The sequence below is a fragment of the Lissotriton helveticus genome, chromosome 10, assembly GCF_964261635.1.
Source record: "Lissotriton helveticus chromosome 10, aLisHel1.1, whole genome shotgun sequence".
Taxonomy (NCBI): domain Eukaryota; kingdom Metazoa; phylum Chordata; class Amphibia; order Caudata; family Salamandridae; genus Lissotriton; species Lissotriton helveticus.
In genome coordinates this window covers 937,663,812-937,679,963 of record NC_136071.1, presented here as the reverse complement: position 1 = coordinate 937,679,963, position 16,152 = coordinate 937,663,812, and the positions used below count along the sequence as shown (strand labels likewise).

The 16,152-nt window shown below is 45.5% G+C and overlaps 1 protein-coding gene across 2 annotated transcripts in view; it reads right to left on the bottom strand.

The window, feature by feature from the left end:
* Positions 1-7,746: 7,746 nt before the first annotated feature.
* Positions 7,747-16,152, bottom strand: part of CROT (carnitine O-octanoyltransferase) — a 498,400-nt gene continuing 489,994 nt past the window's right edge. For both annotated transcript variants that reach the window (XM_078663596.1, XM_078663597.1), the window contains exon 17: positions 7,747-8,261. In XM_078663596.1, the coding sequence (XP_078519722.1) occupies positions 8,141-8,261 (121 nt within the window). In that variant the 3' untranslated portion in view covers positions 7,747-8,140. The remainder of the gene's footprint in view (positions 8,262-16,152) is intronic.

Below are 16,152 nucleotides of genomic sequence, written 5' to 3'. Positions count from 1 at the left end.
AATAGCACCTGCCCTATTATCTCAGCAGACCCAAACATAGCCATGAATCAATACTCAGACAGGTTAGGCAACGCTATAAAGGCTCTGGTACCATATAAAACCATATCTAGAAACAGGATAGCCCCCTCTGCACCATGGTTCCCGGAAGAGCTTAGGAAACAAAAACAAATTTGTAGGAATCGTGAGAGACTCTGGCGTAAATCCTACGACTTAAAAAGTAAATCCCGCTACAAGGAGACACTTGCCAACTACAAAAAAAATTATTATCGAGGCAAAAAGGAAGTTCTTCAGCTACCAAATAGAAAATGCAAAGAACTCCAGTAAACAACTCTATGACGTAATGAAGCAACTAGTGGGGAAAACCCCTGACTTAGCCCCCCCCTTCCCAATCTCTCTCTGTGACGCACTGGCCAATTTCTTTTACACAAAGGTTAATGATATTTACTTAGCCTTCTCCTCCAAGGACAATTCCATCACACATTTCGCCTGTACTACACCCTCTGTCTGCTCCCTAACCCATTTTAAAGAAATAACAGAGCAACAAACTTTGGACATCATTAAAACCATAAAAACAGGATCTGCCCTGGACCCATGTCCACCAAAAAATGTTCCACCGGTCATGGACCTACTAACACGTGTAACCACGCAAATATGTAATGCCATGTTCAAATCAGGGATCTACCCTAATGCTTTGAAAAACACTCTTTTAAAGCCACTTCTAAAAAAACAACATCTGGCCAAAGACGATTTAAAAAACTATCTACCTATAGCCAGCCTTCCTTTCTTAGCCAAGGTGGTGGAGAAAGCTATGAATCACCAGCTGTCCGATTACATCGAAGAATACCGCCTGCAGGATAACACCCAGTTTGAGTTCCGCAAATTTCATGGCACTGAAACGGCCCTCATTAAAGCCGCCGACGACATCAGAGACCAGGGAGGCACAGCAGTGCTTGTACTGCTGGACCTATTCGCGGCTTTCGACGCGGTCGATCACTCCATCTTGATCGACCGAGTCGGAAAGATGGGAATCCAGCTGGGAGCAAAGAACTTACTTGCCTCTTTTTATCTGGCAGGACTCAGGTAGTTACACTAGGACCATTTCAATCGATCGAGCTGTCTCTACCGTGTGGGGTTCCCCAAGGCTCATCCCTAAGTCCGACACTTTTTAACATTTATGTGTCGGACCTAGCTAGAGCCATCAAGCAATATGGGATGGGCCTTACCTCCTACGCAGATGACACCCAGTTAGTTCTCGCCATCAATAACGACGGAGAAGAGGTGGCGGAACGCTTCCAGGAAGGCATGCTGGCGATTGGAGATTGGATGTCCTCCAGCTGCCTTAAACTTAACTACGAGAAGACCAAGGTTGTCCTCTTCGGGAAACTCTCCCGACGTTGGTCTCCCGTCTGGTGGCGGTCAGCCTTTGGAACTCTGCCCAACCCCGTCCCAAAGGTTAGGAATTTAGGAGTTGTATTCAATGAAAATCTAAATTTTTCCGCTCATGCCAATCAAATAGCGGCAACAGCTTTTCATAAGCTAAAACTCATTAAAAAAATCATTCCGTTCCTACCTGACAGCGCAGGTAAAACCCTGGTAAGCACACTTGTACTATCATCACTCGATTATGGCAACGGCTTGTTTGCCAATGCACAAACTTGGGTTGTTAACAAAATGCAATCGGTACAAAATGCTGCGGCAAGACTGCTTTCCAGAACCCCCAAATTTAAACCAATTGCCCAAACCATTCGGAATTTTCATTGGTTAACGATTAAAAATCGAATAAAATTCAAGACACTCTGCATTGTATTAAAAAGCACTACATAATCTAGGTCCGCAGTTTCTTAGGAACCAGCTAATACCTTACTGTCCTCCAAGACAACTCAGATCTGTGACTCTGCACCAATTAACTGTTCCTCGCACTGAAAGAGGTTCCTGGGGAGACAGACGGTTCCCATTTACGGCAGTCCGACTTTGGAATTCTCTTCCTCTGTCAATCAGGTTAAGTCACACTCTTCTCTCTTTTCGTAAAAGTTTAAAGACGTGACTGTCTAACCAGTAACCCACTCCGGGAACCAATATCAGGAGAGTCACGAATTGAGTTTTCAGCGCCGAGACGCCCATGGACATTCGTTCGTGCTCTATAAATCTAAAAAATAAATAAATATTGATTACCGCCCCCAAAGCTAACAAAATGTTACCATCCTAGCAAACAAACTCATGAACATTGTACATTCAGTTTGGGTATTGGGATTTATACCGTGCACACCGGTCATTGCCATGGCCTCTTCGCCCTGTGGATCATCTGAATGGTGTGCAGCAGTAAGCAGGCATTGGATGCTTCCTATTGGTTGCTACCACTTGGTAGAACATCGAAGTTCCTCGTATGAATCGGGGTGTGCTTGTGGAGTTAGTGTGCGTTCTGTAATTCCATGTTGTTTTTGAGTCATGCTGTGAAGGGTGGTTTGAAAAAAAACGTATGGCCTTCTAAAAAGCCTTTGTTGGAGTGCTGCTTGCAGGTGCTTGCATTTGCAGTGCCCGTGTTTGATGAACTATACATCTGTTTGCTGTCGATTGCTGCGATTAATAATAGTTAGGCACGATGAGGTGCCCTTGGTTTTGTGTCACTGTGCACCGCAGCATGCTGGGAGTATTTTGCTGTCCGCTGTTGTGGGCAGAGGCTATGTACAGTGCCCCTTTACTCCCCGGGTTGGTTCGCACAATAGAAAGGCATAGATACTTCAAAATATTTGAGGAATAAGACACAGTTATTTTTGTGTTATTTGGCCCTGTGTCTATTGTCTGAAGAAAAAATGTACTCAGTGTGTTTGTGTGAATATTAAATGTCTCCCGGGAGAGTTATGGATTGGCATTTGCTGCTAGTAAGACCCATTCTCTGCTTTGGATTTTGGTTGTTTGGTTCCTGCGTGCCGGGAGATTAATTTAGAACCGGTAGGGGTAATGTGGGGCGAGGTGTCTCCGTGTGGATGTGTTATTATGTAAGATCTCAAAATAAGTGGATGCCGACTAAATTCAGCAATGGTTGGATGGTCACTCAATGGAACCCCATATACTACTCTCCTCTGCACTATGTTGGGCTTACGTGCCTGTTGCACATCCAGCTCCGATTCTTTTGTAAGTTATCAAAAGGTGAAGCAAGAAGTTTGGCCTGGTCCCTATTAAAGGTTCTCAGTGGGAGAACGTCTCCTACTCAAAAAGCAAAAGAGACATTTGAAATACCTTGGCCGGGTCAAAGGAAACTGTACCCATGATCTTGCTTTCAGTGAATAGTGAACACCACCACTGAACATCACTGCCCAACTCCTCAACGGAGCTTAACAGGTACCAGGCATGAAGCCATAAACTCTTGAAACCAGAAGTCTCAAATCCATGCACATCTCCCGCTTGGTATGACAATTTATTTTAAATTCACAAACTATATTTATCTTAGCTAGATACTCCGGAACATAGTGGGATCACTCTGGCAAGTGGCTAGCTAAGGGGCTATTGACCAAAGCATCCTAATCTTGGTGAACCGTGTTTATGTTTCTGGGTTAGCATCGAGAATCAGTCCTGAGGGTAGGGTAATTGATAGTAAGTGTGAGGGCGCTCCTGCATGAGCAGAACACCCCTTAAAATCCCTGGAGTCGATTCTCCAGGCTTTGTAAGTGTGGTCAGACATTTTAAGACATATAGTGGATATCAGTCATTACAAGATGTCTAACCATATAATCACTGTGGCGAACCTGGCCACACCCCAACACCGATTCCGGAGTTGGAGGAATGATCCAATGTACTGGGGGGGCCCTTAAGGCAGCCCCCTGAACTCCCAGTTACAACCCTTCAGGGTCTGATAGCAAGCTAGTGCTGCTGCTGACCACAGGCACTGTTCTGCCCTCCTGCTGCTGCTGAGCTGAGCTCGAGCAGGGGAAGGTAGAACAATAGATTTCCTAACACACCTGTGTAACCACCTTCCAGACAGGAATTAATGTATTGGGTTGGGGTGGGAGCATTTTCCAGCACCACCATATTGCATTGAAGGGCACATTCAGTGCCCTACTTGCCTACTCAGGTTTGAGCCAGTTCAGAAACCCTTGGTACCGGCTCTGGCACAAAACTGGATAAAGGACAGGGGAGTATCCTCCCCTCTGTCCAGCCCCTCCTCTGAGATGGACACCCCCCCCAAGTCGTTTCAACCTGTTCCTTGGGTATTTAAGGGCTCCCCTATGGATGGGTCCTCAGATTTGTCGCGGAACAAGATTCACCTCTGAAACCAAGACACTCTTCGACCATCTGGACACCTGGAACCGAGAATACATCAAGGAGAGAACTCCTGCTGCACCTGGTCTCGCTATTCTACAAGTCTTTTGCCTCGTCTATGTCTGTGCTTTGCTTAGGTTCTCCATAAGACCTGTGGGCATCTAGGAGATCTGTAGAAATCTCCCTTAGAGTGAAGGAGTCACTCCCCTGCATCTGCAGGCACCGCAACGAAGTTGACCGGTCAGCTGCTCCCCTCATCCTATGGACCTCCAGAGGCCCAGCAACAAAGGTGGTGTTTTGAAGCTCTACAGAGACCTGACCTGTCTTCCCTGAAATTTGGAGGACAATATCCCTCGTCGGAACTGCTTGGACCAAACCCCTGTGCACCACGTCAACTTGCCGTTGCCGAGGTTTGTTGGCTCCGCACTCCAGATATCTGCGTGCTACAAGAAACTGCAGCCTCCAGCACCTCATCCCCCGAAGATCAGGGTTCTCGCTGCATCCCTTGCACCGTGGGCTTCCATCTTTGGTGAGCTATTTGAGGTCCTCTTGCAGCTCCTGTGCCTGCAGTCTGGGGGTCCTCTAGAGGGTCTTCTCCTGCTTTGGTGGGCACCACTGCTTGCTCGAGCCTGCTCTGACAATCCTGCACTGGGTGAGTCCCTTGGACCTTGCTGTACCTAATGAGTGCATCCGGTCTTCCACTTCAGTTGCAGCTCCTGCCGTACACCAACCACCTAGACACTGGCATCCAACATGAGACAGCTTGTGTATGGCTCCTGGTCTTTATCAGCTTAGCAACAAGATCTTCGTCAACTTTCCTGATCTCCCTGCCAAGGGTGAGTAATGCAAAAGGAACAAATGATGGATGGAATGCTGAACAATGCAAACATTCCCCCCCAGTCACAAAGATCTGGGTTTAATGCATCGTTCTTTTGCACACCACGCCATTCCAGGTTAGACTCAGGCTATATGCAAATTAGTCTGTCCTTGTTCCTCATGGGAACAGTCCAGCCTGAACTGCCAACCCAGGTCCTGCCTGGACCGTAAACAAGCATTCTGGTACCAGTTTCGGGGCATTACCCCTCATTAGCCAGGCTAGCTTGAATCCAGTGGCACATTGAGCATGGGACCCAGGTCTGGGCATACCCTACCCACTCAGATTGACAATTGCAAACATTCACCCACAGTCACAAAAATCTTCCAAGGGTGGGCATTGTGTTTTTGTGTGCCCAGGTCACCTCAGAGTGGCATAAACCCTATCTCCTTTGCTCGCAGGTCCTCCTCTTCAAGAATCCACCCTTGGATTTATTGGAATATCTTCAGAGACTTTTTCAGAGGCCTTTCTTCCCAAGTCTTCCATTGTTGTCTACGGGAGGTTCCGACATCACTTCACCCCTACGCACCCAGCTTACCTGATGGACGTAAGTGGTTCCTGAGGCATCCACGGTTGGGGTAGCTCTCCAACCTTCCGTCCTCCAAAGGGTTTCTTCAGGATCATCTGGCAAGGGTCCTTTTTCTTTAAAACTGCAACCGCAACTTCTCCATGGACTTCCTTTGGGCATGCGTCTTTGTTTCTACTCAGAACACAGCCTCCCAGGGGTTCCTGGGTACCCACCTTGGGTGGTTCCTTGTTCTCCCAGCTCCTCTGAGGACTTTGGTCCATGTCCTGTTCTTCCTTGCAGGTTGCATTCCTTTTCTTTAGTATATGGTTTGGCCTCCCCCTAGAGACCAGTGTGTATTTGTGCTACTTACCTTATTTCTTTGAAGTATTTTTATGTGTTCTGTTGATGTCGCCGGCTAGGAGTAGGAGGTATACCAATGTGATAATGATAGTGTTGTGTAATAATTAGACTTATTTTTCATGAACACTGTGTGGTTCTTTTTCATCTAATCTACACTGTCGATTAAATGTGGTAAAACAAGCAGCTTTACACTCCTTCAAGATAAGCCTGAAGGCTGCTCTCCACAGTTACCACTTTGAGAGCCTAAGGTTATCAAAGGCCACTTAAATCAACATAAGGGTTGCCTGGATTAGTGCATGGTGCATTACTCCTTTAAGTGGGCACAATATACTAAGCCAGCCTCCTACAGAAGGGTACAAAAGTGCAACACCAGTCCAAGGAGAACAAACTGCATCATGACATAATCAAAAAGATAAAGTATAAAACTGAAATGTTCATTCAGAAGTACAAACCCGAGTAGGGGATATTTTACAGTCTTTAAGTTTTTGTTCTGCTTTTATAAAAAAATTTGGTAAAACGACTTCAGGATAATGTTTGTGGGGTTAAAACAGGCAAGAACCACCTGTCTGCATATTCAGATAACACGTTGATTAAAAGGCGCTCTTACCAAGATACTCCATACACGGGGTTAGGGCAAAAACAAACTGAGCCTGCAATGTCCTCCTCTGCCATACAATATAACCTGCATGTGTGCGGATCCACACTCCGAAGCCAGGGCAAGGTATGCTTTAGTCTAGGAAGAGGACAGAAGCAGATCCTTATACACTTATTCTTTAACTGCACAAAACATTCAACCTCAAGTAAGCTTGTGGTTTAAGGGATTTATAGTTATTCAGAATTATACAACCATGTGATTTACTTGATAAAGCGGCCTTATCGCCGGCTGCGGAAATGTCGCTCATTACATGGGTTACTGATTTTCTGAAAGTCCCACAGGAGGATGTTAGGTCCCATAATGTTTCTATACCCAAGGCGTCAATGGCAGAGTCTACGTACAGAAGCGCAGGAGCATTTTGGTTTTGAGATTTCACACCAAAGAGCCTTCTTCAGAGGATTGGCTGATGAACACTATTTTCTGCCAGGTTTTAATGTAAGCTCCCTTCCTGATGATTAATTGATTGACCAGTCCAAAGTCTAGCCGGATCTGAGCAGAAGAAGGGTGTGTGTGTGTGTGTGTGTGTGATTCGGGGGGGGGTGAAAGAGGAGCCTGTAATTTTGTATTACAATTGTACTCAGAACCTCCCTACATCGTAAAGTTTCACTTCTGTTGTATCTCAGCTTTGCCTCAAATCTTAACGTCAAATGAAACCACACAGAAACAAAAGGCAAGCAGGTTATTACGTGATATTACCATGTGGAACATGTAACTTTCACAAAGTATACATTTTATGCAACTTACCCGCATTCATTAAACAGTCAACAAAAATCCTCTGTTCAGTAGGGGGTGGTGGTCTCCTCGGTTTATTAAAACAACTATCAAACAAGGAAATTCCCAACTTCACCCTTCTGCTCAGCATGTTCTCCGTAAAAATACTTAAACACTAAGCAATCCATATTTCCCAAATTCACTCTCAGGCTATTAAAAATAATTTCTAACCAATTAAATATTTGCGAACCAGCAATGGCCCCTAGTCGTGAAATATATTGTAGTGTCAATGTTGGAATAACCACAATTAAGGAATGCAAGACAAGCTTTGAACATAAACAGCAGCCTGATTCTCATACTCGAACTGAGAACTACGAGACATTTCTTTCGATTAAATGGAAATTTATTTAAACCATAAATGGAAATTTATTTTCCTACTGTAAAAATACACCTGAGTAAAATTTGTGAGCGAACAAGAGGTTAAAAAAATTGCATTGATGTAGCATATTTTCGCATTGTTTCTCCGAACAGACATTCTTATTTTTATTTGCATTGCTAGTGGCAAAGTTTTGCACCGCAGTGTAAATAGTTCATAGCATTGTTGGTATTTTTCTTCATCCTATATCTATTAAATGTTAATATATTTTGTTCATTCCTGATTTAGTTGGTTACAGCTTAATTGGTTCAAGTAATCAAATCCTATCCAGCGTTCATCGCGGTCAGCGTTAGATGAGGTCAAGCAGCAGTGTATAAACTTTCATCTTCTGAACTTTCTCTACAGCTGGGATGTCGGTACCAGCTCGGCCATCTCGTGAAAGTTCTGGAACAAGGTCCTGATCAGCTTTTCTGCGTCAGTACTGGGACAGGATTTCCAGGCTGTGCAAGCCATAACAAACCTAGCAGAGCACAAACATGAAAAAGTGAATTAGCTTTAAGCAATGTATGTAAATACATATATACTACAGACTGAACTTATAGGCTCCCAAAAGGCAGCTACGATTAATAGGCCACTGTCTTCAAGCTTTAAAATGGTCTAATTTGCTCAGCTCTACATAAAACTGCCTGGTTCATATATTTTTAGGTCGAGCCTGCGATGGCTGCGCATGTGCAGTCTTGCTCGCGAGATTTTATGCTTTTAGATGTCTTTCACTAGCGGGCTTTAAGCCCAGCCCCTCTTTCCCATTGGCCGGCATCACCGTTTATGCTAAACGGTGGCCGGCCATTGGGAAAGAGGTCATGGTGATGTACAGTTTTCTCTCTTTCTGCCGTCCCACTTGGACGGACTGCCATGACTTCCTGCTGGCGTAAAATGTTTGTTATCTTCTTTATGGGTGCAAACAGATGGCCCCATAAAGAAGATAAAAAAAACTTTTACGCCAGAAGGAAGTCCGGCCAAGTCCGTCCAAGTGGGACGGCAGAAAAACAGAAAAGTGCCCGTTATGGCGAGCGCCTGAGGCCGGACCTCTTGTCAGTTACCAGTGAAATTTGACGTGTTACTCGGAAGTGGAACGTGAAACCGGTAAAACTTGCCGTGTCACACAATACTAGTGAACCTTGACATCTTACACTGTACAAGTGAAACGTAATCCGTTAAACTAGACAAGTGACATTTTACACTGTACAAGTGAAATGTAATTCGTTAAACTACACAAGTGAAACTCGACTTGTTGTACATTACTAATTGAAGCCACTACCGGGCAAAATTGACGTGCAGAATACAACAAATGAAAGTTAACCGGGGGCACAAGTTAAATTTGATGTGAAACCTGACGTGTTGCACATTATCTGGTGAAAACGAGGTGCTGGGCATTACTAGTTAAAAATGACGAACGACAAAAAGGCTAGATGTGTTAGTTTAGAAAATATTTACTTTGCAGCATTTGCACTACTGCCTATCTCATCAATCGGACCACAGTGTTACTTAGCACCCTCCACACCCCTTAACTCTCCACGGCGAGCTCCCTGTGGTTTAGGGTTCTTCTGCCACGCTAGTCGCCGTGTGACCCTCTGCATACTGTGCACCTTCTCCATTCAGTCTCTTGCTGTCTGTGGCCCAGTGTGTTTTTTTTTTTTTAACAGTTTTTATTGCCATTTTGAATCACATCACAAATAATCGGCATATCACAATTAATTTTCCAGCTCACCAAGCACCCCCCGATCCCCTGCGCCCCATCCACTGCATTAGAATTGCATACATCAATTGAGCATTGTCCTTTTCCAACCCACCGGGCACCGTGGGTGGCCCAGTGTGTTTAACTCCTGCACTCTGCAGTGATCTGGCCATTGAAGAAGTATGATATGTGCAGTGAAATTTGAGTGTCGACGCCTCTTCCAGTATTCGGAGCAGTCTGTGACCCCCCCACTCCATGGAGTGTACTCCGATCGGGGAGTAGTAATCTTCAGGGGCTGCAAGCGTGCGAAGCCCTCCCCATACACTGATATCCGGGGCCTGCCGCCCCCCAGCACCAGAGCCAGCCCCGCCCTCAGAGCCCCCATCCCCCCGAGAGCGCTTAAACCACCGGCGGGCTCTAATGGCTGCAAAGTGCCCTGGATTTGAAACACTGCTGCGGGGATCACGGATAATCTAATGTAATCGACAAGGACAAACTCACCAGGCCGCGCACCTGGAGGGCTGGCGAGGCGCCCCTCGAGGACAGGGGCAGGATCTGGGGGCCCGGAGGAAGGAGGCAGGGTGGGGCCCTCACGAGGGAGTGTGAAGCAGAGGCCCGGTGCCCTGTTCGTGCTTCAGTGCCTTACAAATCAGTCCATCAAATAGAGTTAGGTGATTCGGTCCTGTCTATTTCACAGTTCTGTGGCGAACAAACTGGTGACTTAAAAGCACAGATAAAAAAAGTAAAAACTTATAGACTTCAACAATGTACATTTGGAACTGTGAAATAAATATATGTATTACAATCCATTCAGGGCCCCATGAACCACCCATTCTTGCACTGCTGTATGTGCATGGAAGTGAAGGGTGGAATCCTATTGGTTCACCAGGCTTGAGGATGTAACAACTGCGTTGGAGCAGAATGGGGCACACAGGTAGCCATATTCGCAAGGTGATGACCACCATTGCCTCGCCACGAACCAGTCGCCGCCTATATCTGGACGAACGGTTGCAAGGAGCTGTAGTAGTTGCAAACCCAACTAGAAGTATGCACCAAGAACACTTTGCCTGTAGAGATCTTTGAGCCATACTTACAATGTTAAAAATAGGATTAGAAGCCCTACAATGTCTCATGCTGTTGTCCAAGAAGTTGTGATTGGCTGAAGGTGAGACGCATGACATGAAGCCACTTGTTATTCAGATATCGCTATCTGCAATATATTCATATTCTTCTGCAGACCAAAATTGGCTCCTGCAGCCAGTGTAACTGAGCAGAGAATCAATGTCTCAAGTTCACCGTCTCCAAGGAGCAGTTTTTATAAAGGCAATGTGAGAGGTGTCCAGTCCATTCTGACCTCACTTAAGGTAGAAATACATACTAGGCTTGTGATTAGGAAAGGACAGAGCAGAAGAACCCTGATATGTGAGCGATAAAAGATGCGAAATGGAAACCAGATGGCATATGATCGGGAGAGAGAAAAGAGAGATCAAGCCTGTTTGTGCAGAGAGATATGGGAACGAAAGAAAAAAAAACATTAAAATGCAATAGGTCTCGCCTTTTATTAAGTTAAAGCCATTCGCTTTCCTATACAAAACCATTACCAAAGCAAATGGCTTTAACTTAACCAAAGGCAAGACCTGTTGCATTTTCAATGCTTGTTTTCCAATGGGGATCCAGTCGGCTGCAAGAAGAAAGCAGATAATAAAGTGAGAATTCGGGACAGTGGGCAATTAGGGTTGTTTGGTTCTACTAATGGGAGGTGATACCCTTCAGTAACAAGGTCTAGCAGCCCGATTCAGATGCCGTCTCAGCATTTTGTGCTGGAACATTGGCGTCTGCGTGCAGCGGCACATTTCCAGTTTGGGCGGCTCCTCCATTAGAGTGGAGGAGTGCAGCCCCCTGCCCCCGCCACCACACTCAAATAAAACAGGCTTTGAACTTGTTTTATCATTTTTTTATTTTGATCCCACTGGACCCGCCTCCAGGACTCTGATGAGTCTTGGGGCTGGTCCAGGGGATGACACTGTGGTGGGGGAGTTGTAGCACACTCCCTTCCCTGCACATGACGGTTTGGCCGGCCGTCTCAGGTTACATTGCTGGGGCTGGAGAGAGTAGTCACAAACTCTCAGTCTGCCTGGTAGTACAAAATCCCGGCACTCAAGCCAATCCAGACGCTGCTTTCATGCAGCGTCAGTATTGGCCGTAGTGCATACCGGGAGCCTGTGTCCAGAGGCGCAATGCAGCAGGTGGCATTGATGATCAGGTATGTTTATAAAAAAATATTATTATTTTGTCCCACGACCACCCCCAACTCCCTCCTTCGGCCCGCCTCGCCACCTGGGCAGGGGACTGGCCGCCACTGATTTCCAGACTGGCTGCTCAGACATTGAAAATTCCACCAGCGAACTCTCAATATCTTAGGTGTAGCAGAAAATGTTCTGTGGATGCAATACTAATGAGTGCTTAATTTGTGCCAGTGGTTGCCTGCTATAGGCACCTGTACACATTTTTGGAGACCAGAACTTTTTTCATCATAAAACTTGACAGAGAGCAAGAGAGAAAAAGGCAGACAAGGGGAAAAAAGAGGAAGACATACAACAATGATAAAGGAAGAAAGCAGGGATTAACAAGTATTGACAAAGTGAAGAGGTCTCACCTATGTGAGAGCTATTAGCATTGCCAAAGCCTTCTGACCATGTTGTGGAGCAGCATGGCTGCTGTTCTGCATGTCTAACTTAGCGGCGTAAAGGAGAGTGGAGGAGAATGGCCTTGAGTGGAGTAGCTTAAAGTTGAGTGGGGTATGTAAGAGTAGTTTAGAGTAGAGTGGGGTACAGTAGAGTAGCATGGAGTGGTGCACAGTAGCATAGCATAGAGTAGAGTGGCTTAGAGTGGAGTGGAGTAGAGTGGCTTAGAGTGGAGTGGAGTACAGTGGATTAGAGTGGGGTGACGTAGAGTAGAATGGTGAAGGGTAGAGTAGACTGGCATAGAAGGCATTGGCATGTTGAGTGGCATAGAATAGAGTGACATGGAGTAGAGTGATGGAGTAGAATGGAGTTGCATAAAGTGGAGTGGCGTAAAGCAGAATGAAGTAGAGTACATAGGAGTGGGGTAAAGTAGCATAGAGTGGAGTGTAGTGGCGTAGAGTGGAGTACAGTAAAGTTGCATAAAGTACAGTGGCATAAAGTATAGTAACACAGAGTGGCTTGGAGTGGAGTGGAGTGACACACAGAGTGGCGTGGCATTTAGTGGAGTGGCGGTGGGTAGAGTGATGTAGAACAGAGTGGCGTATGGTGCAGTATTGTAGAGTGTAGTGACATACAGTAGAGTAGCATAGAGTAGTGTTTTGCAAAGTAGAATTGTTTTGTATAAACTACAACTCTGGTGTAGTTCTACAATGTTTGCTTTCCTTCCCACTGTTACACAGGAGAACTTTTGTTCAAGGCACCAACGCTGAATGTAAAAGGCAGGTTAATGTAGCCCCACAGAATGCCACCCAATACATTGTTGAAGTGGAATCATTGCTTTTGGGTTATTAACAATCCCTACACCTGGATCTGGGGCACCGTGGTACTGGAAACAGACTAATTTAGCTCTTTACTGTATCATACACACACAAACGTTACTAAAGAGAATAGCCACGTTTAACCCCTTCGCTACGGCGGCTATTCCGCCGCAGAGCTAAGGGGGAGGCGGGGCCGCGCGGCGCTCCCGTACTACTGACGGAACCGCTCCGTCAAGGCCCTCAGGTGAGCTATGCTTGTGACGGAACGGTTCCGTCACGGCCCCGCCCGCTCTTTAGAACGTCAGCACAGGCCCGGTATTTGTGCTGCGCAGGCGCGGCGAGTGGGCCGTGACGGAACTGTTCCGTCACCAGCACAGCCCACCCGAGGCTCGTGACAGAACGGTTCCGTCACGAGCATGGGAGGGGTTAACTAAAAGCATTTATTGCAACAGGACAAACCAGTTTCTTAGCACATCCAATGCAACCATACAGAATATCATAAAAACAGCAAATAGGCACGTTGCGAACAACAAGAATAAAATGAACACAGGTTCTACATGACAATTTAACTAACACCCTAAAATCTACTTTAATGAATTACACTAGGAGAGAATGAGAGTAGAACTTCCAATCTAAACTTTCTTAGGAAGTAGCAATGCACTGCGTACCTTGTTGACAGCCAAAGCTGTGGTTATCAGAGGCGTGAAGGCAGTGTTCCCAGCGAAAGGAAAACACATGCCGAAGTAGCATTTTTATCCTGGACTCAACTCGTTATTTGTTATCAGGTGCAATGCAGCATCTTCTTGGTGCACTGGCAGCGGTCAAGACAGTCTTGAGCAGCATCTTGTGCGATAATTTGGGCGAAGGAATGCTCCTGACAAGCGGTCAAGCGACAGTCCTTATATATTAAATCTTACTGGAAACTGGAATTTCTGACATACGTTTGGGGATGTCTGACATAGATTATGTGTATCAAGGTGTGCTTCCAAGACATATTTTTATGAACATTTAAGGTAAATGGAAGTCAATTCAGACTACATTATTTTGGCTACATGTCTGTTTGCACTGTTATTAAACCTTGATATTGTGATAACTAGACACTTGTCCCAGACTTGATGTCACGTCAGGTGTGATATTTATGTCATTGTCTGAATGACAGTTCACAAATAGGGGGGAGCTAGAGGTATAGAGCTAGGTCCGTCCTCCTTGGTTTTATGCTTCAAAATAAAACCCGACTTGTCAGGTTTGAGGACCTAGTCATAGGTATGGGTATGGAATCCGATCGACTTGATCAGGGATTGCCTTCAGGAAAGAAACATTTATTTCTTGAGTCCCCTCACTCACCAGGGCTTCCCCACGGTGACATGCTTCATCATTGGGGCCATCCCAGTTCTCTACGAACTGGGGCGTGCTGCGACTTGCGGAAAATACGTGGTTTTTGGCAACAAAAATATTTGGTTGGTTTAATAATGGCACTTTGTCCTCTGTCTGTTTAAAAAACACAAGAGCACAGATAAGAGAGAGGATAGAGAGCCTAAGACAGAAGGAATAGTAACAAAAAAAAATCACAGAAAGTCACACAATAGGGGCATTTACAGTGGGGAAAAAACACAACTGCCATATTATAGGTTAAAGATAGAAAAGACAACAAGGAAACAGGAACCAAAACTAGACCCCCCTCAGACGTCTTCCACTTGCCTTGCACGGCAGTCTTGGAGTTGGAGTCTGTGCAGTACTTGTCATTATCAATTTTTATAATAAGAGGAGTACAGCCTGAAAAATGAGCAGCAGCTCATGGCGAGACACCACCCTATATTGATTTGGCTATGCTTTCCCTATATCAAAGTTGAGTATGAACCTTACGAAGGGTCAAATCTGTTCGGACTGGAGATGGGAAGTTATTCACATTGATGGCGAACCCCAGCCTATGGAAAAAGGACAGGTCAGATTCACAGCCACCACAGCGAGACACTTTGAGAAAAGCCTTGAGGCTGTGGTGACTTTAAAGGACAGTACCTTACATTGACAGTGTTGTCCAATTACTACAGAGCAAAGTTCATATGTGCTGCCTTAATTTAATGGTTGAAGGACTTCAGTTCGAATACGGGTGTGAGGGATCAATCCTTTGCTGGAATCAGAAAGAAGAGGGAGAACACTCCTTTGCCTTACTGGTGTGAGGCACCAGGTCCATGGCACCTGTGGTGAGGAATAACTGCACCTCTTCGTTGAGTGGTTGAATGCTGAGGATGTGGTGGTCTCCTGTGAAACTTCATGAATTACCAATGGTGAATGACAGTACTCACTGGTCGGAGGTAATTTCTACTGAGTCTCCCTGCATAAGTCTCCTATTATGGGGCATTCTGAGCAAAGAGTGACCCATAATGCTGAGCGAGGGCTTGGGGGGAACAATTTTGTCACAACTTACCTCTCTAGCCACCCTGTGTGAAGGTCTTGATCTGCTGGATGCACTGAAAGGACTGCTGCTGGTAAGATTGCCTTTGTCCGGAGGCGGCAGTTTTTGGTAACCCAGCTGAGCCCCTATGGACTTTGCAATGTCTATCTCCTTTCTGATTTTCGTCAATAACCTGATCCCATTCACTGGTCTGTGCAAGGAGCACCTCATAATACCCTGCAAGGGCTTTATAATATTTTTGGGGGATCTTGGTGGTGGGCTACCACCAAGCATTTTTATATGTCGTGGAGGGCTGCACCAAGCACAGCAGCCTCCCTGCAACATGACAAAATACACAGGAAGTCTTCAAGTTCATTGAATCCACAACTCCAGGAGACCTTACCATATTTTAACATCACTTTAAGCTGCAGCTGTAAGCTCTTCCACTGGAGAGCTGCACCAAGCGCAGCAGCCTCCCAGCAACATTAAAAACAAAATAAAAACACAGTAAGTCTCCAGGGTAATTGAATCCATGAACCTAGGAGAGCTTACCATATTTTTAAAGCACTCCAATCAGCAGCTGTATGCTTTTTAACTTACAGCAGGGACTCCTTCTGGTTGAAACTATGGCTGCACTTTGTGGCCTAAAGATGTTTTTTTTTAAAGTCTAATTTTTTATGTTTGTTTTGTACATAATGCTTTTTTGAAAATATTTTGTGACAGTCACTATTTTTATTACACAGCAATGGGTGAATGTGTGAAATATACACTTGATTACAGTT